At 42.8% G+C, this 26437-nt stretch overlaps 1 protein-coding gene across 2 annotated transcripts in view; it reads left to right on the top strand.

Moving 5' to 3' along the window:
* The window catches only part of lrba (LPS-responsive vesicle trafficking, beach and anchor containing), an 856602-nt gene that overhangs the window by 125462 nt on the left and 704703 nt on the right, over window positions 1-26437 (top strand). For both annotated transcript variants that reach the window (XM_048526975.2, XM_048526966.2), the window contains exon 21: window positions 6116-6308. In XM_048526975.2, the coding sequence (XP_048382932.1) occupies window positions 6116-6308 (193 nt within the window). The remainder of the gene's footprint in view (window positions 1-6115; window positions 6309-26437) is intronic.

The raw sequence follows: 26437 nt of genomic DNA, 5'->3' as shown, positions 1-26437 counted from the left end.
GAAAGAACAAGCTGCCCAAATGGCACTGTGATAACGCTTTGAGAGAGGTTACTTGAACCAGTTTGTGATTGGAAGAGAATATTAGATTTGAAGACATAGCCTGAAAGAACTTTCTTCAGGAGCCAACAGCCTTTGTGCCCGTAGATCATGGTTTGATCTCTGTTGCACAGATTTGCAAGTTAGGTTGCCACTTTTGTTCCTGAAAGGTGAGCAGACTACATCAAATTACTTGGAAAGGCAATGCATCACAAAATGTTGAGTAGCAAGTTAGGCAAGCTGTTTTCCTCTGTAATTATGCAGTGGCTGTACAAGTGATGTTCCTCACCAGCAGGATACAGTCTCCTGTCCTAAAAGATGTTCTGCTTGCCACAATTGAGAAATGCAGTGAATGAATATCTTCGCTGGTGCACTGCCACCAACCCAGACCATACCTCCCAGCTTCTGGCTTATTCAGCCAAGCAACATGTTACTTTGACTGCATATAATAGGCAATGACCTTCCTACAGACTAGAACCATTGATCCGATTTCACTCTCAACAGATGCAACCTGACGTGCTGAATAGTTCAACCATTTTTAGTGCACTGATATTAAGCTTAGGTTCTGTCTGAATCCAAGCACTTAGTGTAAAACGAAAAGCTTTGACAATATGGTTTAGATTTTCCAATGGCCTGATAGCCGTTTTGCCATGTAGATGGAGATGCACATTGGGACCTTGCAGAATTTCATCTTAGCATATTATGAAGGAATTGTCCAGGAAATTGAAGATGCCACTGGACAATTTCTCTATGCTTGGGCTCTCCAAAAGTTCACACTTAAATCAGAGAATTCATAAATATCTGATGAAATCCAAGTAAGTAGTTAGCCAGAGATAATGGGAGCTGCAGATGCTGGAGAATCCAAGATAATAAAGTGTGAAGCTGGATGAACGCAGCAGGCCAAGCAGCATCTCAGGAGCACAAAAGCTGACGTTTTGGGCCTAGACCCTTCATCAGAGAGGGGGATGGGGTGAGGGTTCTGGAATAAATAGGGAGAGAGGGGGAGGCAGACCGAAGATGGAGAGAAAAGAAGATAGGTGGAGAGGAGAGTATAGGTGGGGAGGTAGGGAGGGGATAGGTCAGTCCAGGGAAGACGGACAGGTCAAGGAGGTGGGATGAGGTTAGTAGGTAGGAGATGAAGGTGCGGCTTGGGGTGGGAGGAAGGGATGGGTGAGAGGAAGAACAGGTTAGGGAGGCAGAGACAGGCTGGGCTGGTTTTGGGATGCAGTGGGTGGAGGGGAAGAGCTGGGCTGGTTGTGTGATGCAGTGGGGAGAAGGGACGAACTGGGCTGGTTTTGGGATGCGGTGGGGGCAGGGGAGATTATGCAGCTGGTGAAGTCCACATTGATACCATTGGGCTGCAGGGTTCCCAAGCGGAATATGAGTTGCTGTTCCTGCACCCTTCAGGTGGCATCATTGTGGCACTGCAGGAGGCCCATGATGGACATGTCATCCAAAGAATGGGAGGGGGAGTTGAAATGGTTCGCGACTGGGAGGTGCAGTTGTTTATTGTGAACCGAGCGGAGGTGTTCTGCAAAGCGGTTCCCAAGCCTCCACTTGGTTTCCCCAATGTAGAGGAAGCCACACCGGGTACAATGGATACAGTATACCACATTGGCAGATGTGCAGGTGAACCTCTGCTTAATATGGAAAGTCGTCTTGGGGCCTGGGATAGGGGTGAGGGAGGAGGTGAAGGGGTGAGTGTAGCACTTCCTGCGGTTGAGGGGAAGCTGCCGGGTGTGGTGGGGTTGGAGGGGAGTGTGGAGTGAACAAGGGAGTCACGGAGAGTGTGGTCTCTCCGGAAAGCAGACAGGGGTGGGGATGGAAAAATGTCTTGGGTGGTGGGGTCGGATTGTAGATGGCGGAAGTGTCGGAGGATGATGCGTTGTATCCGGAGGTTGGTGGGGTGGTGTGTGAGAACGAGGGGGATCCTCTTTGGGCGGTTGTGGCGGGGGCGGGGTGTGAGGGATGTGTTGTGGGAAATGCGGGAGACGCGGTCATGGGTGTTCTCGACCACTGTGGGGAAAAGTTGACGTTTTGGGCCTAGACCCTTCATCAGAGAGGGGGATGGGGTGAGGGTTCTGGAATAAATAGGGAGAGAGGGGGAGGCAGACCGAAGATGGAGAGAAAAGAAGATAGGTGGAGAGGAGAGTATAGGTGGGGAGGTAGGGAGGGGATAGGTCAGTCCAGGGAAGACTGGAAGAACTTGGACATTTGGGATGGGCGGGAGTGGAATGCCTCATCGTGGGAGCAGATGCAGCGGAATTGGAGGAATTGGGAATAGGGGATGGAATTTTTGGAGGAGGGTGGGTGGGAGGAGGTGTATACTAGGTAGCTGTGGGAGTCGGTGGGCTTGAAATGGACGTCAGTTACAAGCTGGTTGCCTGAGATGGAGACTGAGAGGTCCAGGAAGGTGAGGGATGTGTTGGAGATGGCCCAGGTGAACTTGAGGTTGGGGTGGAAGGTGTTGGTGAAGTGGATGAACTGTTTGAACTCCTCTGGGGAGCAAGAGGCGGCGCAGATACAGTCATCAATGTAACGGAGGAAGAGATTGGGGTTTGGGGCCTGTGTAGGTGCGGAAGAGGGACTGTTCCACGTAACCTACAAAGAGGCAGGCATAGCTGGGGCCCATGGCCATCCCCTTACTCATATTCCACTTGGGAACTCTGCAGCCCAATGGTATCAATGTGGACTTCACCAGCTTCAAAATCTCCCCTCCCCCCACTGCATCCCAAAACCAGCCCAGCCTGTCTCTGCCTCCCTAACCTGTACTTCCTCTTACCCATCCCTTCCTCCCACCCCAAGCCGCACCTCCATTTCCTACCTACTAACCTCATCCCACCTCCTTGACCTGTCCGTCTTCCCTGGACTGACCTATCCCCTCCCTACCTCCCCACCTATACTCTCCTCTCCACCTATCTTCTTTCCTCTCCATCTTCGGTCCGCCTCCCCCTCTCTCCCTATTTATCCCAGAGCCCTCACCCCATCCCCCTCTCTGATGAAGTGTCTAGGCCCGAAACTTCAGCTGTTGTGCTCCTGAGATGCTGCTTGGCCTGCCGCGTTCATCCAGCTTCACACTTTATTAAGTAGTTAGCCAGAAAAGGTTACACTATTAAATATGTAGTAATGCTGACCTGGACCGTGCACATACTAATGTGCACACAGAAGGACACATGTTCCCCTTTCCCACTGCACTACACCGCACAGGACACGTGTACTCCACATGCACACAGATACCACACTCCTTTTTACATACACAGGGACATCGCACACATGTGCGCATCCTGTGCACACAAGAACCCTGCTCGCTCGCTCTATCTCTGTGTGCATGCTCTCTGCACCCGTGCGCGTGCTATCCGCACCCGTGTGCACTTTCCTGACTTAGAAATATATCGTCATTTCTTCATTGTCACAGGTCAAAACCCTGGATTTCTTTAATGGCATCATGGGTCTTCCTGCAGCATATGGATTAGTGGTTGTAGAAGGCCACTCACTGCCAGCTTATTGGGCAACTTGGGATGGGAGTCTATTCCCGTTCTGAAGAAGGGTCACTGGATCCGAAATGCTGACTCTGCTTTCTCTCCACAAATGCTGCCAGAATTGCTAGGTTTCTCCAACCATTTCTGGTTTTGCCTTTGTTTTTGTTTCAGATTTCCAGCATTGGTGGTTCTGCTTTTCTTTAAGATAACGGCTCATTATCTTGTGTTTTGAATTCCACGTTGTATCTACCACAATAACCAAGAATCCTGCCCAACAAGGATGTATCCGCGTGTTGTAAAAATAGCTAATAATCCTGCCCCCACCGTCTTCTAACGCAGTGTTCCAGGGTTCACACCTCCTGGGGGTGGGGGGGAATAGTTTCTTCTCATCTATACCCTAAAAAGGTGATCTGTAATTTTAAACAAGTGCCATGTAGTCCTTGACTCATCCGTGAGATCTTGCGCTTTTTCAATCAAGTCACCCCTTGATCCTCAAAGCTCTAGTGTGTCTAACCTATCACTGTAGGATCACCTGCTCATTCCAGGTATCAATCCAATAAACCACCTTTGAGCAACCTCCAATGTAATTGCATTCTTCCTTAGAAAAGGAGACCAAAACTTTGCATAGTGTGTAAGATGTGCTCTCACCAATGCCCTATACAACTTCAGCATAATATCCTTTGTTGTACATTCAGTTCCTCTTGTAGTGAAGGATAGCATCCCATTAACTTTCATAACTACATTCTGTATCTGCAAATGAAATCTTTGTGACCTGCGCACCAGACCACTTAAATCCTTTTGCACTTCACAATTCTGCAGTCGTTCTCCATTTAATTGAAAGCAGCAATAAAATCATAAACCTATGACCTTACTTTTGACTTGGGTCATATCACAATTCTTCACAGATTCAGAAAATTATGATGTGGAGGGAGGGCATTCAGCATACCATGTCTGTATCAGTACTCCAAATGAACATTATGACTTGGTGCCAACCCCCTGCCCTTTCCTTGTTCCCTTGCACGTTGTTTCTATTCAAATATTTGTCCAGTACTTGAATGCCTGATTCAACCTGCCTGTTACATAAAATGTTTTACAACTTACCCCAATCAAACAAATAATAGTGACTTTTTAGTTGCTTAATCAAGCCAAATTTATTGATAAATGACTTCATTATGCACCAACGCTAAAAAAATCCTGAGCATCTGCATTCTACAATTCCAGAACTGTAGAAACAGTTGCAAAACATCTTGCTTTTGATTTTCTCCATTGACCATTTTTCCCGAGTCAGCCTCTATGTCCCTTTATGTTCTGTTGAATTTTTGTTCTATGAGTGACAAGCTGTGACTTTTCTGCTCTGTTAAATCAATCGTAGTACTATGTTTGCTACTAGTTTCTTTAACGCAGCAGTGAACTGGAAGTATAACAGGCCAACTATTGGATCAATTGACAAGTGCATGGCTTAGTGATGTGTTAAGAAAGATAAAATGTCATCTTACCTACGTGACCTCGTCTGAACAGTACCATAATACTATTGCTCTGATTACCACATTGGAACTTTTTTATAACTGACTAAAAGGAACAGTTAACCAACCAAACTGCCCCCTAGTTCTTGAAATATTAGTTTTCGTAACTCATTAAATAACTATCACTATAGTTAAATACAAATAAAGGGCAGCTTAAGGCTCAGAGGAATAATTACTTTTAATGAGTTTTAACTTGTTTTCCGAAATAAAAAAGTGTTTTAAAAATACCCCATTGAGATGTCTTCTAATTATCACAAACATGTAACAGGTAGCCAACGTTGTGTCTCAGCAAAGAATTTGTGTGTATGAATGTAGCTTGATTTTGATTTGCATGTGATTCAATGTAAAAACAGCCAACAGCAAGGATTTAGTAGTAAAAAAGATAAAAGTTAATTTATTACAAAACCATGATTGTTGTTCAAGTGAGAGTGATCGTAAAGTTAACTAAATTACATATAAAAATTAGAACTATTCTTGCAGAATTTCAGCTTGTTTCTTGTTAAATTGGTAGTCATATGAAATGCAGGTACATTCTTGTCATTTGGAGAGGCTTGATGTTTTTGGTAAAGTGTCGATATTTCACCTGGATAAAAGTAATAGGGTGTTTCTACATCCCCCTTATTTGACTTTAAAACAAAACTGCTTTGTTTATACAGTTATGTTTGTCATCTAACTTGTGACTCATGTAAATTTAGAAAGTTTTGTTGCTTTTTTTCTTTTGAGGAATATGTATCTGAATTTTCTAGATATACTCACTGTTTACATTCATTTAGATATTTTGTTTATGTTAAAAGTGTTTTGTTAAATGCTTGCATTTTAAAGTTTAGGATTAATTCGTAGTCAGTCACATCATCCCACTAAATTATTAGAATATAATTTTTCCACAAATTTGGCGAGTGTTCAGAGTACCCAGCACTTAAGGGAAAAGTCCAAGGTCATTTTCTAAGTTAATGTAGCTAGTCTTTCTCATAGAATTAATGTAAGGCAATTTAGTGTTGTCTGTATTTCTTGTTTGTACTTGGCTTTATTTGTAGATTTTCATATTGCCAAAAAATCTGAATTGTCGTTGTGTTGCAGGAGTTTACTGCAGTGCTCAGTATGGCAAGAGTGGATGTTATCTCTTTGCTATGTCAATGCTAAGAATTCTGAAGAACAGAAAATAACAGAGATGGTATATGCTATCTTTCGAATATTGCTTTATCATGCAATAAAGTATGAGTGGGGTGGCTGGCGTGTCTGGGTGGATACATTATCAATAACACATTCAAAGGTAAGACTTTTTTTATTATAATCTAGATAACAAGCTACTTGTGTGGCCATTTTCCAGTGTGATACAGTTGGAATATGTACGTTGTCATTTAATGTTTCTATGATCAGTGTGTAAAAGTGACAAACGATTGAAGCTTTGAGTTTTATAGGAAATTGCTTAGTCAAAATTGCTATACTCTTGTATATAATAATTCTAGCTGGGTCTTTTACTGGGGGATGATTGATTGGATGTTTCAAAGAAGGTTTTGATGAAGGGCAAATTGATTGTTTTAATTTTTAAGTCAGAAGGGGGCATACTTGATCTTTGTGCTGGTAGTTGCACGATTACAATGAAGGGAAGTAATGAGAATTGGACAACAGTGCCAGAGAACATATTGCAAGTCCATTTAATTTTGACAATCAGGATTGTACTTTTATAATTTTTAGGAAGACTAATTTATGCAGCTACTACTTTGAATGTTTAAATTTTCAATTATTATATTGAATTTTTGTTAATTGCATTTCCGTTTTTTATAACCTGGTTACTTCTACAATATGGAATGTTAAAAACAAGTATTTCTTTCTAAAGATTATTTTTTAACTTTTTAATAATCTACTTCTGGAGATGAATGGATTAAAATTGTGGTTATCGAAATAAAAAATAAATAGCTGAACGTAAATATTAAAGATTATAGCGCCAACTTTTATGTGAAAGCTTGGACAAGCCTTTATGGATGCTTTGTGATAGGATATTGTTTTGAACAGTATGTCAGAGATAGACTGAATTGTTGAATTGATATTGTCCTGTAGACAGTGTAGTAGATGTGATCAGTAGTGACTAATCAGTATTTTATACAGTATGTGTATTTGCTTTTATAAATTTAGTTTCCTTTTGACAAGAATGTGTGGGTGTGGGGTTAGGGTTAATGTCCATAGACACAACCAGCCCAGTTCGTCCCCTCCCCCCACTGCACCACACAACCAGCCCAGCTCTTCCCCTCCACCCACTGCATCCCAAAACCAGTCCAACCTGTCTCTGCCTCCCTAACCTGTTCTTCCTCTCACCCATCCCTTCCTCACACCCCAAGTTGCACCCCCATCTCCTACCTACTAACCTCATCCCACCTCCTTGACCTGTCCGTCTTCCCTGGACTGACCTATCCCCTCCCTACCTCCCCACCTATACTCTCCTCTCCACCTATCTTCTTTTCTCTCCATCTTCGGTCCGCCTCCCCCTCTCTCCCTATTTATTCCAGAACCCTCACCCCATCCCCCTCTCTGATGAAGGGTCTAGGCCCGAAACGTCAGCTGTTGTGCTCCTGAGATGCTGCTTGGCCTGCTGTGTTCATCCAGCCTCACATTTTATTATCTTGGATTCTCCAGCATCTGCAGTTCCCATTATCTCAGACACACAGTGTAATTGCTTTGAAAGACCATGAGCATAGAATGCAGACAAATTGGCTGCAGTGAATTTCACAAGTTGCAAATTTTTATGGAATCTTAATAAAATGTCCAAGGCACTAAATGTGATATACAACTGAGGATAGCCCCAGTATCAGTGATTGGCTTTGCGTTTAATATTAATAAAAATAATTAAGCCTTTGTTTCAGTAGAATTTCATAATGTTTTGTGTAGAATTTCTGTGGAAAACTTTTTTCTTAAAAATCATGGAAGTACTTTTTAGTCAATTAATTGGAAGAGATTGAAGAAATAGAGAAACTTCGTGAACTTTATTTGCATATCGTTAAAAGCAGCAAGGCAGTTTGGGAAAGCTCGTCATAAAGTGAATGGGGTCCTGGGATGTATAAGTGGATGTGTGGAGTACAAGGACATTATTATGGAACTGTATAAAACACTCTTGGCATACCTCTGAAGCAAAAGTAAATGAGTTGACAGGTCAGATTTTGGTGTATGCTAACTGAATTATGTCAAAGCAGAGTGCTGGGAAGCTAATATTCAAGTTCTGGACCACGTTAAACTGGGCTGGTTTGTTTTCCTCTGTTTTGTGTAAATTTCAATCTGTTTGCTATATAAGCATGCAAATCGCCTCTTTCTGAAGCTTATCTATGCAACAAGTATATCAAGAGTTCCAATCCATGCACCCTTTACTAGCTTTCTTTGATGTTGCTATTCTCAGTTTCATTGCTGTATATCTGTCATTGTGTCGGTGTTGTAAATCTTGATTTTGTTTGCCAAATTTACCTACAAATTTAATTCACCACGCCCCCCCCCCCCCCACCCACTGCTTACTGGAGATATCTGTAAAACTGCACTGTGGTAACTAATTTCATTGTAACTTTGTACTCCATAATGGGCATAATTTGTGCTAAAAATCTAACCCTGCCAAGAATCACTTATATTTCACATGAAATCGTAACAGCCAACACTGAAAGGAAATGTAATGTCTGTTGCCTGGTGCTTCAAGTCCTGCAGCTGAAAACTGGAATTTTATCTTTGAAAGTGGTAGTTATATAATACTACCCTCTCTGCCCCTTTCTTAGGCAGGATCAGTGAGAAAAGGAATATTGCCTTGCATTTTTCTCTTGGATTATTTTTTCATGTTATCATACAGGTTGGGTATTTCTAATCTTGTAATGTTGAAAAGACTGAAAAATAATTTTGGTAAATTTTTACGAGTGTAAGTGAGTTGGAAAGATGCTTTAAGGTATAACTTGCATCTTGGCAGGATCTGATGTAAACTCTTAGGTGACCTGTTCTTCAATTGTAATCCCATCTTTGTATTGACGTGCAGCTGGAAATGTTTTAAACAAAGACAGAGTTGCTGGAAAAGCTCAGCAGGCCTGATAGCATCGATGAATGAAAAAAAACAGTTAGCGTTTTGGGTCCAGTGACCCTGCCTTAGAACTGATGGTGGCTGGGAAAATGTCAGTTTATTTGCAGATAAAAGGGAGGGTTATGGCAAAGCGGTCATTTCTGAAGAAGGGTCTAGACCCGAAATGTCAGTCTTCCTGCTCCTCTGATGCTGCTTGGCCTGCTGTGTTTATCCAACTCTACACCTTGTTATCTCAATTTTGAAGAATGTTTTGAAGGAGGAAGTGAAGTCAGAAGTTTAAGGAGGAAATTATAATGCTTAGAGTAGCAGCAGGCAATCATGCATTAACTAAAAGCAATGATGCTCACAACCAGGAGGTAAGTACAGATATTTGAGGGTTGCAGGACAGGAGGTGATTACGCAGAGAGGTGAAAGTTCATTAGGAGGATTTGAAAACAGCGATGGGAATTTTAAAATCTAAGATTTGATTAACCAGGAAAAAGTATAAAATCAGTGAATGCAGGTGAAATGACTGAACAGAACTTGATACAAAAACAGGAGTTGCTAGAAAAACTCCGGTTCTGGCAACACGTATGGAGAGAAAGCAGAGTTAATATTTTGGGTCTAGTAGCCCTGGACGTGAAACGTTAACTCTTCTTCCCTCCACAGATGCTGCTAGATCTGCTGAGTTTTCTCAGCAGTTTGTTTTAGTTTCTAATTTCCAGCATCTGGAATTCTTTGTTTGATTTGAACAGAACTTGCTGCAAGTAGGATGTGGGCAACAGAGTTTTGGATATTTTGGGGCATAGACATGGTGACATTACTGCACAGTCCAGGCACAGTGCAAGATTGCACTGATGACATCGGTTAAGCATACCCAGATCTTTGGGGTTGACTTAATTTTTGTCAAACGTTTGTGACCATATTTTGTAGAAAGCCGAGCTAGTGCAGTTGGATCACTTTATGATTAGTGACCTTTTGAGAAAGGTAACTGCTGAACATAAGGGCTAGAAGCAGGAGTAGGCCATCCGACCCTTTGAGCCTTTTCTGCCATTCAATAAGATCATGGCTGATCTTTTTGTGGACTCAGATCCATTCACCCATGCTCTCACCGTATCCCTTAATTTCTTTATTGTTCAAAAAAATTGGAGTATTGGTATTATTCAACATATTCCCAATATTTCTCTTTCAGCATACATGGAACGTGAAATATTTGGCTAAGCAGTTGTGGGTTAATAAGAGTTTTATCTTGGCAATGTTCAAGGGATAGCTAATTTTCTTGTCTTCCAAATTGAAAAGATTGAGATTGGCTCACAAATTTGGGCGTAGTGGAAAATTGTGCAAACTGTAGTTCATGCATATGTAAGGCAGTCAGTTTAGTTTTGTGCAAAAAGATATTCTGTAATCTTGACCTATTTGTTTCTTAAATCTGCACATAGGAATTTCTTTGTATGCTGCATGTGAAATGAATGAAAGTTGGGTTGTTTTAATGCAGAACTAGTGCTTTTCAATCTTTTACTATTGCATGCTTTTTGAATCTGTTCCACCATTTGAGCTAATCTTTGTACTTTGAATTTTGCACTTGTGCCCCTTGTTTCCCATGCATTTACCTGCTTTTCAGCAACCAAAATTATATGGTTTCTACAAGGGTTTGTAAAGAGTAGGTGCTGTGAAATGAACCTATTTGAATTTTTTTTGGAAGAGGTAACCAAAGCAGTATAAGGAGAATACGTGGATTTTCAAAGATATTCACGAAAATTCCACACAGAAGTTTGGTTGCTAAAATTAAAGGTCATGGAAGCGAAGCTATGCATTAACTTTTTTGGGTGATTGGTTAGACAATAGAAGAAATACTCGAAAATAGATATATACTGAAATTGATTAGGTGCTTTTGTGGTGCAGTAGTAGTGTCCCTATCTCTGGGTCATAAGGTTTAGGTGAAAATCCCACTTGTTACAGATGTGTCCTACATGTGTGGACAAACTTACTTTCAAAGTCTTATGCTGAAATTGAAAGGAAAGAATCTCTGAGACTATTCCTGCTTACTCTATATTATATTTACTAAAGTCTTGGCAATACAGTAGCTAAGTATTCAAGTTTCCTCATGGCTCAGAATTAGGTGATATAGCAAGGAGTGCAGATGGGAGACAAAAACCAGAAATTACTGGGAAATCTCAAGTCTGGTAGTATGTGTGCAGAGAAAGCAGAGTTAATATTTTGAGTCCAGCCACCCTCCTTGAGTTAAAGAAGGGTGACTCGACCCAAGCCGTTAACTCTACTTCCTCTTCATGTTTGTTGCCAGACCTCCTGAGTTTTCCCAGCAATTTCTGGTTTTATTTCTGATTTCCAGCATCTGCAGATCTTTGGGATGTTTTTCAGTGATGATGGAGTGTAGTTTCAAAATAAAAGATTGATAAATTAAGTGATTAGGCAACACTTGCCAGGTGAACTTCAATGCAAGCCGGTGTGAATCTGCCCTCCATATTGGAACAGAGTATGGATCAGTGTATTTTTTTAAAAAATGGTGAAAGGGTGGGAATTGTGGGTATCCACTGAAATTTGGCAGTCTCTTTTTACACACTACTAAAATCTAGTTGTCATGTGCCAGAAATGATCTAAACTATGTTTGGAACACTCTAACCAGCTCTGCACCACACTGTAGAAAGAATTAATTAGATGTAGAAGGAGTGTTTTGCAAAGATACCAGAAAAGTTCCAGAGGTTAGAATGGGGGAAGAAATTAAGTAAAATGGGCTTGTGTTCATTTATTTTGTTTAAGCAGTTAGGATTTATAAAGTAATTTATAGGGTGTACAGAGGCATTATTCTGAATGTCAAGTATTCGAGAGAGAAATTAGAAAACACATTTTATCAAAATGTGATTGTAGAAGTGTGGAATTTGCTTCCCCATAAAACACTTGAGAGCTTGCATAATAATAAATAGATAGTTTTGAAACTGAGATTTGCTTTCAAAAATGTATCAATGATGTCAAAGAATATTGAATTGGGGTGTTTGGACAAAGATAAGATATGGATCAGTTGTAATATTAATGAATGATAGACTAAGCCGACTGAATTTCTCTCTGCTGCACCATTTCACATGCTCACAACTTTGTGCTGCATATTTAGCCCAATTGTGTCTTAAACCTGCTCGTGAGAATTCCTCTGATTATGCTGCATGCGATATGAATGTAAAGTGGATTGTTTTAAATACAGGCCCCTATGTTTTTTAACCATTTATTGAAGCTATCAACAGCGCAAGACTATTTTCTCCATTATTTCATCTTTTTACATTTTAAGAATAGCTGTGTATATTTCCAGTAATATTGACTTGAGAGTAATTTGTACTGCCCTTCCTGAATTTTGTAAATATATTGATATTAGTGTGGTATTTTGGAAGGAATTCAACTTGGACAGCGTCTTTGTTTGAGTTGAGTTAATTTGATTTGGATTGTAGAGAAATACATTCTAGGTTTTTTAAAAAAAATAGCCTCATTTGCATTCCTGGGCAACTCCATTTTTAAAAGCAAGGACTGAATTAATGGAGAGAAACTATTGTCACTATTTAACTTGAATGTTGTGTTGCATCTTTCTGATAGGTTGTTTCATTAATCTGTCACCCTTGCATCATATTGTGTACATTTCTTCCCAAAAATCCTGTTCAATCATATCTTGTTCGAGAGGATTAAATTTTTCATTGTTTTATGGTGTGTTGCTGATCGCCATTTATCCCACTTTATTGTGACTCCAGAATGTTAAAATAATTTTATCATTTTATGAGCTTTTTTCTCTCCTTTTCCCCCAAATCTCAAGCCAAAAAAGACCAAATGCTGTAATTTTGAAAGCCTTTGCAGTGTTGCGCATCAGGATCTGTGAATTTCCTATAAAAAGCCAAAGAAACTCAATTGCAATTTTATTGTACAGTTTGATAGATTTCCTGCCACCTTTGTAGCAGCTAAGCTGTTTGTCACTATGATTCCCTCCTCCCACAGCTACATCACGCTCATTAATATGTGGTGGCTTTCCTGACACTTCTGCGCTATTTCCCTTCTCTGTATGATTTGTTGCCGTAAGCATTTAAAGGCTTTGCAGAACGGTATTTTATTCTGTTGCATCTCAAAGTGCATTACTTGGATGCCATAACCTTATTCCTGTTTAAGATTTTGTTGCAAATGTATATTAGACATTGGATCCTTACTTTAATGCTAAGCAATTTTATTTAACCCTTCTAAAGTTGAAACTGTGCAAGCACAAGTGACCTTGTACATATTTGAAGGGATTTTAAAATATGGCATGTTAAAATCAAAATTAAGCAGTATAGGGTCGCAGCAAATAAAATTATAAGGACAAGAGTAGTACAAGCTTGTTTAATTTGTATTTTCTTGTGTCCAAGAGATTCAATTGTATTTGGTAAATTGTAAAAAAAAAATGCTACTTCCTGTTGTGGGAATCCAGAACAAGTCCAGGATCTTAAAATTAGAATTAGGCCTTCCAGTAATTGGAAAATAATTTTTTAAAATGTGTAATAGTAAATAGACTTGCAGCGAATTGCTCAGGCCAACATGTTGCCTCCAATTGTTGCAACAATTTAATACCAACTGAGATTACAAACTAATGATTCCAGTGCTTGAAATCTTTGCTAATATGATGTACAGCATGTGATTTGTCTGTATTTTAACGTCTACTTTTGTATTTGCATCTTTGAATTTGTGTTAGTTAATGAGCTTTCTCTGTATGAAAGGGTTTAAAGAATAATGGATAAATATTTTTAAATAAATCATGTAGTCTGTGGGAGTGAGTTTTGGAGACTTAGAATCATGGACATGTACAGCGTGGAAACAAACCCTTTGGTCCAACACATCCATGCCGACCAGTTATCCTAAATTAATCTAGCCCCATTTGCCACCATTTGGCTGATAGCCCTCTAAACCCTTCCTATTCATGTACCCATCCACATGTCTTTTAAATGTTGTAATTGTACCAGTTCTACCGTCACCACCTCTGGCAGCTCATTCCATACACGCACCATCCTCTGTGTGAATAATTTACCCCTTAGGTCCCTTTTAAATTTTTCCCCACTCACCTTAAATCTATTTCTTCCACTTTTGGACTACCCTATCCTGGAGAAAAGACTTCGGTTATTTACCTATCCATGCCCCTGATGAGTTTGTAAACTCCTATAAGATCACCCCTCAGCCTCTGACACTCCTGGGAAAATAGCCGCAGCCTATTCAGCCACTCTGTATAGCTCAAACCTTCCAACCCTGGCAACACCTTTGTAAATCTTTCCTGAACCCTTTCAAGTTTCACAACATCTTCAGGGAGACCAGAGTTGAATGGAATATTCCAAAAGTGACCTAACCAATGTCCTGTGCAGCTGCAACATGACCTCCCAACTCAGATACTCAATGTACTGACCAATAAAGGCAAGTATACAAATGCTGCCTTCACTACCCTGTCTACCTGTGACTCCACTTTCAAGGAACTATGAACCTGCATCACAACAATTCCTTTGTTTGCCAACAGTCCTCAGGACTTTGCATTAAGTGTTTAAGTCCTGCCCTGATTTGCCTCACCAAAATGCAACACCTCACATTTATCGACATGAAACTCCACCTGCTGCTTCTCAACTGATTTGCCCATCTGATGAGGTAACCATCTTCACTGTCCACTACACCACCAATTTTGGTGTCATCTATAAACTTACTAACCACACATCCTATATTCACATCCAAATCATTTATATAAATGACTAAAAACAGTGAACCCAGCACTGAACCTTGAAGCACACTGCTGGTCATAGGCCTCCTGTCCAAAAAGCAACCCCCCCCCAGCCACTGTCTATCTCCTACCATTGAGTCAATTTTGTATCCTAATGGCTAACTGTCCCTGTGTTCCATGAGATCGCACCTTGCTAACCAGTCTACCATGTGGAACCTTGTGAAATGCCTTGCTGAAGTCCATGTAGTCAATGTTTTAACACTCTGCCCTCGTCAATCTTCTTTGTCACTTATGAGCATTTGTTTAATATTGGGAGAGTTTACAAGCAAACAGTGTAGTACAATAAGCTTTCAGATAGAAGATTCTGGAATTTTTTTAGAGTTTGGAGAAAATGCCCATACCTTTGGATTAAAAAAAGATACTTTTCAAGTTTTACGTTTGGCTAGTATGTAACTTTTTAGCTGAAGCTAGATATGTAAAGCAGTTGCTCCTGTGAAAGGGAGAAGATGGTTTAGAATTGCCAAAAATAGATTACCGCAATATAAAAGGTGTTGTTTAGATGTTCCAGTCCAGAATTGTGGCATTAAAATGTGGAGGGGTTATTTGAAGCTGAGAATGTTTGATCTTAGTTGTATAAAGAATCAAGAAATGTGACTATCGGATACTTGTGACCGTGAATTGAACTGACAGCTAAGCTCAACCCTCTTTGGGATACAGAAGAACATTCTGGTATGTGAATGCCGTAATGGAATGCTGCTGCGATTAATGGGATTGTGTATTTACCAGATGTTTCAAAATCTTTAAATGTATTTTACATTAAAATAGCTTGTTTTATTCTATTTTGGTGAAAATCTTTTGCATAAGCTTTCAGTTCAGTTCTATTGTTAAACTTCAGTTTTGTTGTTAAACTCAAATCTGTAACATTGTGTGCTAATCTTTCAATGAAAAACCATGTTGTTAAAAGCCAAGATCCAGAAAAAAAACTCTATCAAACCAGATTTCTATTATTTCAGTCTGGGATCTGATTTATTGGCGTAGCCTGTATAACTGTAGGATCATAACACTACAGTATTGTTTTTCTATCATAATTTCTCCAAAAATAAGCATTCTGCAGGCAGCCAGTATTGAGAGAACGAAGTGTGGAGCTGGATGAACACAGCAGGCCAAGCAGCAAGATAGGAGCACAAAAGCTGACGTTTCGGGCGTAGACCCTTCTTCAGAAAAGGGGGAGGGGGAGAGGGTTCTGAAATAAATAGAGAGAGGGGGGAGGCAGATCAAAGATGGATAGAGGAGAAGATAGGTGGAGAGGAGATAGACAAGTTCAAGGGGCAGGGATGGAGCCTGTAGAGGTGAGTGTAGGTGGGGAGATAGGGAGGGGATAGGTCAGTCTGGGGAGGATGGTCAGGTCAAGGGGGCAGGATGAGGTTAGTCGGAAGGAAATGGAGGTGTGGCTTGAGGTGGGGGGGGAGGATAAGTGAGAGGAAGAACAAGTTAGGGAGGCAGGGATGAGCTGGGTTGGTTTTGGGATGCACTTGGGGGGAGGGGAGATTTTAAAGCTTGTGAAATCCACATTGATACCATTGGGCTGCAGGGTTCCCAAGCAGAACATGTGTTGCTGTTCCTGCAACCTTCGGGTGTCATCGTTGTGACACTGTAGGAGGCCCAGGATGGACAAGTTGTGTAAGGAATGGGAGGGGGAGTTGAAATGGTTTGCAACTGGGAGGTGCAGTTGTTCATTGCGAACCGAGCGTAGGTGTTCTGCAAAGCGGCCCCCAAGCCTCCAAGATAATAAAATGTGAGGCTGGATGAACACAGCAGGCCAAGCAGCATCTCAGGAGCACAAAAGCTGACGTTTCGGGCCTAGACCCTTCATCAGAGAGGGGGATGGGGGGAGGGAACTGGAATAAATAGGGAGAGAGGGGGAGGCGGACCGAAGATGGAGAGTAAAGAAGATAGGTGGAGAGGGTGTAGGTGGGGAGGTAGGGAGGGGATAGGTCAGTCCAGGGAAGACGGACAGGTCAAGGAGGTGGGATGAGGTTAGTAGGTAGCTGGGGGTGCGGCTTGGGGTGGGAGGAAGGGATGGGTGAGAGGAAGAACCGGTTAGGGAGGCAGAGACAGGTTGGACTGGTTTTGGGATGCAGTGGGTGGGGGGGAAGAGCTGGGCTGGTTGTGTGGTGCAGTGGGGGGAGGGGATGAACTGGGCTGGTTGAGGGATGCAGTGGGGGAAGGGGAGATTTTGAAACTGGTGAAGTCCACATTGATACCATATGGCTGCAGGGTTCCCAGGCGAAATATGAGTTGCTGTTCCTGCAACCTTCGGGTGGCATCATGGTGGCAGTGCAGGAGGCCCATGATGGACATGTCATCAAGAGAATGGGAGGGGGAGTGGAAATGGTTTGCGACTGGGAGGTGCAGTTGTTTGTTGCGAACTGAGCGGAGGTGTTCTGCAAAGCGGTCCCCAAGCCTCCGCTTGGTTTCCCCAATGTAGAGAAAGCCGCACCGGGTACAGTGGATGCAGTATACCACATTGGCAGATGTGCAGGTGAACCTCTGCTTAATGTGGAATGTCATCTTGGGGCCTGGGATGGGGGTGAGGGAGGAGGTGTGGGGACAAGTGTAGCATTTCCTGCGGTTGCAGGGGAAGGTGCCGGGTGTGGTGGGGTTGGAGGGCAGTGTGGAGCGAACAAGGGAGTCACGGAGAGAGTGGTCTCTCCGGAAAGCAGACAGGGGTGGGGATGGAAAAATGTCTTGGGTGGTGGGGTCGGATTGTAAATGGCGGAAGTGTCGGAGGATAATGCGTTGTATCCGGAGGTTGGTAGGGTGGTGTGTGAGAACGAGGGGGATCCTCTTGGGGCGGTTGTGGCGGGGGCGGGGTGTGAGGGATGTGTCGCGGGAAATGCGGGAGACGCGGTCAAGGGCGTTCTCAATCACCGTGGGGGGGAAGTTGCGGTCCTTAAAGAACTTGGACATCTGGGATGTGCGGGAGTGGAATGTCTTATCGTGGGAGCAGATGCGGCGGAGGCGGAGGAATTGGGAATAGGGGATGGAATTTTTGCAGGAGGGTGGGTGGGAGGAGGTGTATTCTAGGTAGCTGTGGGAGTCGGTGGGCTTGTAATGGACATCAGTTACAAGCTGGTTGCCTGAGATGGAGACTGAGAGGTCCAGGAAGGTGAGGGATGTGCTGGAGATGGCCCAGGTGAACTGAAGGTTGGGGTGGAAGGTGTTGGTGAAGTGGATGAACTGTTCGAGCTCCTCTGGGGAGCAAGAGGCGGCGCCGATACAGTCATCAATGTACCGGAGGAAGAGGTGGGGTTTGGGGCCTGTGTAGGTGCGGAAGATGGACTGTTCCACGTAACCTACAAAGAGGCAGGCATAGCTGGGGCCCATGCGGGTGCCCATGGCCACCCCCTTAGTCTGTAGGAAGTGGGAGGAGTCAAAAGAGAAGTTGTTGAGTGTGAGGACGAGTTCCGCTAGGCGGATGAGAGTGTCGGTGGAGGGGGCCTGGTAGGGCCTGCGGGACAGGAAGAAGCGGAGGGCCTTGAGGCCATCTCCATGCGGAATGCAGGTGTACAGGGACTGGACGTCCATGGTGAATATGAGGTGTTGGGGGCCAGGGAATTGGAAGTCCTGGAGGAGGTGGAGGGCGTGGGTGGTGTCACGGACATAGGTGGGGAGTTCCTGGACCAAAGGGGAGAAAATGGAGTCCAGATAGGTGGAGATGAGTTCGGTGGGGCAGGAGCAGGCTGAGACGATGGGTCGACCAGGGCAGGCAGGTTTGTGGATTTTGGGAAGGAGATAGAAACGGGCCGTGCGGGGTTGGGGAACAATGAGGTTGGAGGCTGTATTCCCAATTCCTCCGCCTCCGCCGCATCTGCTCCCACGATAAGACATTCCACTCCCGCACATCCCAGATGTCCAAGTTCTTTAAGGACCGCAACTTCCCCCCCACGGTGATTGAGAACGCCCTTGACCGCGTCTCCCGCATTTCCCGCGACACATCCCTCACACCCCGCCCCCGCCACAACCGCCCCAAGAGGATCCCCCTCGTTCTCACACACCACCCTACCAACCTCCGGATACAACGCATTATCCTCCGACACTTCCGCCATTTACAATCCGACCCCACCACCCAAGACATTTTTCCATCCCCACCCCTGTCTGCTTTCCGGAGAGACCACTCTCTCCGTGACTCCCTTGTTCGCTCCACACTGCCCTCCAACCCCACCACACCCGGCACCTTCCCCTGCAACCGCAGGAAATGCTACACTTGTCCCCACACCTCCTCCCTCACCCCCATCCCAGGCCCCAAGATGACATTCCACATTAAGCAGAGGTTCACCTGCACATCTGCCAATGTGGTATACTGCATCCACTGTACCCGGTGCGGCTTTCTCTACATTGGGGAAACCAAGCGGAGGCTTGGGGACCGCTTTGCAGAACACCTCCGCTCAGTTCGCAACAAACAACTGCACCTCCCAGTCGCAAACCATTTCCACTCCCCCTCCCATTCTCTTGATGACATGTCCATCATGGGCCTCCTGCACTGCCACCATGATGCCACCCGAAGGTTGCAGGAACAGCAACTCATATTTCGCCTGGGAACCCTGCAGCCATATGGTATCAATGTGGACTTCACCAGTTTCAAAATCTCCCCTTCCCCCACTGCATCCCTCAACCAGCCCAGTTCATCCCCTCCCCCCACTGCACCACACAACCAGCCCAGCTCTTCCCCCCCACCCACTGCATCCCAAAACCAGTCCAACCTGTCTCTGCCTCCCTAACCGGTTCTTCCTCTCACCCATCCCTTCCTCCCACCCCAAGCCGCACCCCCAGCTACCTACTAACCTCATCCCACCTCCTTGACCTGTCCGTCTTCCCTGGACTGACCTATCCCCTCCCTACCTCCCCACCTACACCCTCTCCACCTATCTTCTTTACTCTCCATCTTCGGTCCGCCTCCCCCTCTCTCCCTATTTATTCCAGTTCCCTCCCCCCATCCCCCTCTCTGATGAAGGGTCTAGGCCCGAAACGTCAGCTTTTGTGCTCCTGAGATGCTGCTTGGCCTGCTGTGTTCATCCAGCCTCACATTTTATTATCTTGGAATCTCCAGCATCTGCAGTTCCCATTATCTCTGATACTATTTTGGCCCCCAAGCCTCCGCTTGGTTTCTCCGATGTAGAGGAGGTCACAACAGGAACAGCGGATGCAGTATACCACATTGGCAGATGTGCAGGTGAACATCTGCTTGATGTGGAAAGTCTTCTTGGACCTGGGATGGGGGTGAGGGAGGAGGTGTGGGGGCAAGTGTAGCACTTCCTGCAGTTGCAGGGGAAAGTGTCGGCTGTTCTACATAGTGCACATTTTGTGATTATTGAGGGCAGGAGTGAACGAATAATAAAAGGAATGATGGTCTAAGGCAAGAGGTATGTTAATGAGACAAGAAAAAAAGAAACAAGTCATGACATCCAGAGAAGGTGTAAATAGTTGCGTTGAAAAGCTGGGGGACAGCATGGAAATGCTTGCAAAGGTGACAAGGTTCCTGCAGAAATGTGCCAGAGGGTGTGGTGGAGTTGTAAACCATCCCATCAGTTGTATACTGATTGGAGATTCCCAACCTAAATAATGGAGTGCAGCGCCGGTATCCCCAATAGCTCTGGTATAACTTCTCACATTTCTTACACCTGCTATCGAAGAAAATTGAAAAGATGGTTAAGATCTCAAATTATTAAGCCTGATGGTTTAACAGGAAGGCTGTAAGCGCTTCATGAACAAAATGCTGTTTCTTGAACTTGTTGAACATTATTAGACTAATATGTTATAGAATTATTCATAGAACACAAAAATAAACCATTCAACTAATTGCTCCTGTGACATATTTTTGAAAGAGCTGTACAAATAGTCCTCCTCCCTTGTTTTGACCCAAGACCTTTCAAATATTTCCTTTCAAATATTTACCCGGTTCTCTGTGGAGGTTGTTATTGAATTAGCTTGCCTTTTTCAGGCAGTGCATTCCAGATCATAGTTTGCTTGTAACATTTTGCCTTTTTCTCATCTTTTGCCAATGACTTTACATCTGCCTCCTCTGATCACTTTACCCTTGTGCTACCAGAAATAATTGTTCCTTTTTTGTGCAATTCATTATGATTTAGTATGTCTCTCTCAAAAGTCCCCTTAACATACTGTATTCTGAGGAGGAGATTTATTCTGTATTTATTCTTTACGTGGGATGTATGTAGTTATTCTTCTATGGGATGTAAGTGTTGCTGGCTGGGCTAGACTTTATTGCCTATATCCCCATTACCTTTCAGAAGATGGTGGGGTGCTGCTTTCTTGCACTGCTGCAGCTCATGCAGTGTAGGTACACCTGTAGTACATTAGGAAGGGAGTTTATGGATTTTGAGTCAGGGAGTCTAGTTGACATGTAACTTGGAAGGGAATTTGCACTTGCTGGTGTACCCACACATCTGTTGCCTTTGCCCTAGTAGGTAGTACATGTTGTGGTTTTGAGAGGTGCTGTTGAATGAACCTTGGAAAAATGATGCACTGCATATTGTAGATGACACTGTGTTGGTGGTGGATGGAGTATCACCGTAGGAAGTTGCTTGAATTAGTTTGTATTTTTTTTCTCTCGTGCAATGTGCATGTCACTGTTGAGGCCAGCATTTGTTGTCCATTCTTCATGTCTCTTGACAAATTGGTGGTTAATTTTTCTTGTCTCTCCAAGTAATTAGAACCTTTTGTGGTTTTATTCTAATGCATCTCTGCACCACCTCCAAGGCTTTGATGACCTATGTATGATTTTTCCACCTCAGTTCTGTTCCCCAGCTTCTTGAAATCTTCCATCAGTACTCCTCCTAAAGAAGGGCACAGCCCATCTTGCAGAATACAGGTCTATCTTTAACTTCCCTTTTCCTCTTCAAAGCCTTTGCTAGTGTCACTTCCAAAATCCATGCTAATTTTCCCCAGACTCATATGTTTAAAATTTCAACAGGTTTGCACCTGATGGCAGTACGAAAACAGCCCTTCTCAAAGTTACAAATAATATCCCATGTGATTGAGAATGGTGAGCTATTCCTCCTTACCTTTCTGGGCCTGACTGCAGTCTTTGGCAGAACTGACAATGTCATTTTTCAACTCCTCAGTACTATGTTGCAGTTGGGTAAAACTGTTCTCACCTCGTTCTGTTTTTAAGAGAATCATTTGCAATGGCTTCTCTTCCTACTTCTACACTGTTATCTCTGGTCTTGCCACGATGCTATTTCTTAGCTATGTGCTCCCTCTTTTGCGACATGATTTGAAAGCATAGCAACCTCAATTCTACATATGCAGTTGACTTGATTTCTCCTTGTAAAACAAACTTGCTAGCTCAGGAATCAGTCTGCTGAACTTTTGCTAAGCTCCCTCTGTGGCAAATATGGCCTTTCATAGGTAAGAAGAAGCAAACTGCATGCATTGCTCTAGGTCCAGATTCACCAATGCCCTGTACGACCGCATTAAGACTTTCCTGTTTCTGAACTCCAAATCTTTTTGCAGTGAAGGCCAAGATATAACCATTTGTCTTTCTTAGTCCTTACAGTTGCTGCTCCTGCATGTTTGCTTTCAATGACCAGTGTGTGAGGTCACTCACATCCGTTTGTGTATCAATAGTTGCTAATCTCTCACCATTTAAGTAATACTCTACTATTTTGTTTTTCCTACTGGAGTATACAATATACTGCATTTGTTATGCATTTGCCCACTCATTCAACTTATGAGCTACTTACATCCTCCTCACCACTCAAAATCCCATCTAGTTTTGTAGCCAACAGACTTGGAAGTGTTGCATTTGATTCCCTCATCCAAATTGTTCATGTATATTATGAATAGCTGGGGGCCCAAGCACTGATCCCTGTGCTGCCCTACTTCTCATCCTCTTCCACTCTGAAAATGACCCATTTTTTCCTTCATCTTTGCTTCCTTTCTCCGAAGCTATTCCCAATCTATGCCAGTATACTACTATCAATCCCTTATGTTTGATTCTTCTGTGGAGTTTATTTGGCTTTTCAGATGCTGTTGATATACCACATCCACTGGTTTTCTTGACTTGTTAAATCCTCAAAAAAAACTGCTAGATTTATCAACATGAATTCTGTTTAAAAATCCACATTAACTTTGTGTTATCCCTGTTATCACATCCTTCATAATAAACACCAGCTTTTATGGCCAGTACTGGTACAATGTTAACCAGACTGTAATTCCTGGTTACAGGGATAGTAGGAACTGCTGATGCTGGAGAATCTGAGATAACATGGTGTGAAGCTGGATGAACACAGCAGGCTAAGCAGCATCAGAGGAGCAGGAAAGTTTGATGTTTCGGGTTGGGACCCTTCTTCAGAAAGAAAGATCCCGACCCTTGGCCTGCTGTGTTAATCTAGCTTCATGCCATGTTATCTGTAGTTCCTGGTTATCATCTTTTCTTCTCAACCTTGCCTTCCCAAACAGTTGGCTTACATTTACTACTTTCCAATCTTCTGCGACTGTTGGAAAATGGACAGAATTTTAGAGGATGACGCCCATTGTATTCGCTATTTCCATGGCCACCTCTTTAAGTATCCTGTTATATGTTGTCGATTATCATGTCCTGTGGATTCATCAGCTTTCTGTCCCATTTCTCCATTCTATTTTCACTAATACTTTGAATATTCCTTTAATTTCTCCTCCTTAATAGACCCTTAGTTCCCTATCATTTTTGTGAAAGACTTTAATTGAAGCAAATGAGATTAGTCAAAGATATGACATGCCTAAACTGCAGAATCTGGGAGCTTGTGGAAGACAAGACTTTTTTGAGCTGGAGTTTAGGTTGGGGAGGCTCCATTATGTAAGGTAGGAACATCTCTATGCAGTTTTTCTTTCAAGAATACAGTCATGCCTTGGAGGATCACAGTTTCAAGAAAGGAGATATGTGTGTATGAGCTGGGAAGTGAGAGCTGAGGTGGAGTTGGAAAGAAGGTTCTGCAGACACTAGACTTAACCAGCAGCTTTGAGAATGAGAAGGTAGGCTGTATCAGCCAGAATGCAAACCAAAGCACCATGATTCAGACACTATGCAGCAAACAAAATATGGCACTGAAGAGAATATCAAAATTATGGGTATCAATAACTCAACTTTTATGAAGGATATTTTATCATCATTGTGCCGGGGTAAAGGAATGTGTCATAGCATCTGGAGGGGAACTTGGAAATGTAGAGTGTAAACCCAGTTGTCCAAGTCCATATTGGAGCAACATAGGACAGAATAGGGCAGATGTCTGAACTGCAAGTGTATCAGAAAGAATGCCCTAAATTGAATAGCAGGAATCTGGAGGTAATAGAATCCTGGAATAACTACAGCACAGAAGGAGACTATTAAATCACATTTGTTCTGTCTTTAATCGAGACTAATTCATACATTCCCACACTCCTGCTTTTTCTCTGTAGTTCTGCAAATGCTGTCTATAGAACAGAGAGATATGGGATTCGGGTACCTAATTCTTTGAAATTTGCATCAAAGGAGGCAAGGTGATGAAGGAGGTATTAGGCGTGCTTGCCTTCGTTGCTCAGACTTTTGAGTATAGGCGTTGGGGCATCTTGTTGAGGTTATACAGGACATTGGTGAGCCCTCTTCTGGAGTACTCTCTGCAGTTCTGGTCACCCTGTTATAGGAAGGATATTATTAAACTGGACAGGTTTCAGAAAAGATTTACCAGGATGTTGCTGGGAATGGAGGGTTTGATCTTTAAATATAGACAGAAAAGACTGAGACAATTTTTTAGCTGGAGCACAGGAAGTTGATGCGTGACTTTATTGAGGTTTATAATGTATGAGGGGATATATAAAGTGAATGATAAGGGTCTTTTTCGTTGGGTGAGAGAATTTAAAAGTAGGGGCCATTTTTAAAGGTAAAATTCAAAAAGGACATGGGGCAACTTCTTTATTCAGTGTGTTTTGTGTGTGGAATGAACTACCAGATAAAGTGGTGCATGTAGGTACAGTTAGTGTTTAAAAGACATCTGGATAATTTCATGAATAGGAATGTTTTGGAGGGATATGGGCCAAGTGCAGGCAGGTGGGACTAATTTAGTTTGGGAATATGGCTGCTATGGACTGGTTGGACCGAAGGGCCTGTTTCCATGTTGCACGACTCTGTATAAAACAGTTATTCAGAACTCTTTTAAAAGCTATCGCTGAATTGGACTTGATTGATTTGCCACTACCATATACTCGGTGAGTCTGCCAGACCCTAACCATTTGCTGCATGAAGATTTTTTCATGTCAGCATTTCTTCTTTTGCAAATCACTTTAAATAAATGTCTTTTGCTTCTCAGTCCTTCCACAAATGGAACAGTTTCTCCATATTGTGTCTGTCTTGACAACTCATGATTTTGAAACCCTTATCAAGTCACTTGATGTTCTCCTAAGGAGAACAGTCCCAGCTTCTATAATTAATCTATGTCACTAAGTTTCTGATCTCTGAAACTATTCTTGTAAATCTTAATCCTGTCTAAAACCTTTGCATCTTTTCTAAAGTTTGCCCAGAATTGGATGTAGTACTTTGGTTAATGTCAGACCAGTGTGTTATATAGTCCAAAATTTCCCTGCAGTTTCCAATAGTCCCAAATGTTGTATCATATGCACATTTTGAAATTGTACCCTATACCCCGAGTCTAAGTCATCAATATATATCAAAACAATCTCTGGGTTATTACCTGAAGATGTTTTGACTTGGGGTTGCTGCTGCCAGCTCTGTCAGACTTCTCATGCAACTGGTCTTTCACCTTTGTGGTGGAGTAAAGTGTTGCAGCACAGACACTTATGAAGCTAATTGGCCGTGTTTGAGCTGGATGGAGAGAATGTGTTCTGAACCATCTATAGAAGTTCTGTCAATGGGAGTAGCATGTCTCTCTCAATGAAGCCTACATCTTGTTAATGTGTTTCCTCTGAAATCTTACCCTGCCAGATTAATAAGTAATGCTTTTCTTTCAGTGATTCCCTCTGTGAGCCTGGTCTCGTGGGATTATAGATTGATGTTTGACAGTCAAGTTCCCTGTCAGTAATCGCTGTCTTAAATGCATTATTGACTGGCCTACAAAATGTCTGTCTGTCTTGCGTACTTAGTCCTAATATTCCAAATTCCCAATCCAAGAGTTATTTATTTTGTTTGTCTGTCTGGTGTTATAAATTCTTTACAGTTTGTGAGCAGAGACTCTAAACTTGAAGCACTGAATAAAATAAATTGAACATGACAAGTCAGCATCTTGCTAATCAGGGCTGCCTGATGTTAGGTGGCATTGGCTGACCAGTGAGATATGATGATGCCTGCCAACGTTGGATATAGTCCACAGTAACTATTCATACATCAGCCAATTTGGGCTTCACTGTACCTACGACCTGCTATGTTGTGTTAAGGCCTATGAAACTCGGGCGCAGCCCAGTTAAGGATATAATATAGAACGCCACCAAGGAATGCAAAAGGGAGTTGAGAATAAACTTCTTATCCAAAGTGCAAGTTGTTATTGCAGAATGGTTGAAATGTACAGGTCAGGTGCATTTAAGAAGAAGCTGGACAAACATATCATAGTTTTAGAGGAGGGAAGATGGACAGAGGCTTGAGTGGACCGTCGACATTAACATGGCCAGGGAG

The sequence above is a fragment of the Stegostoma tigrinum genome, chromosome 1 (assembly GCF_030684315.1).
Source record: "Stegostoma tigrinum isolate sSteTig4 chromosome 1, sSteTig4.hap1, whole genome shotgun sequence".
Lineage (NCBI taxonomy): Eukaryota > Metazoa > Chordata > Chondrichthyes > Orectolobiformes > Stegostomatidae > Stegostoma > Stegostoma tigrinum.
The sequence above is the reverse complement of the archived record's forward strand: the minus strand, read 5'-3'. Positions and strand labels throughout refer to the sequence as shown.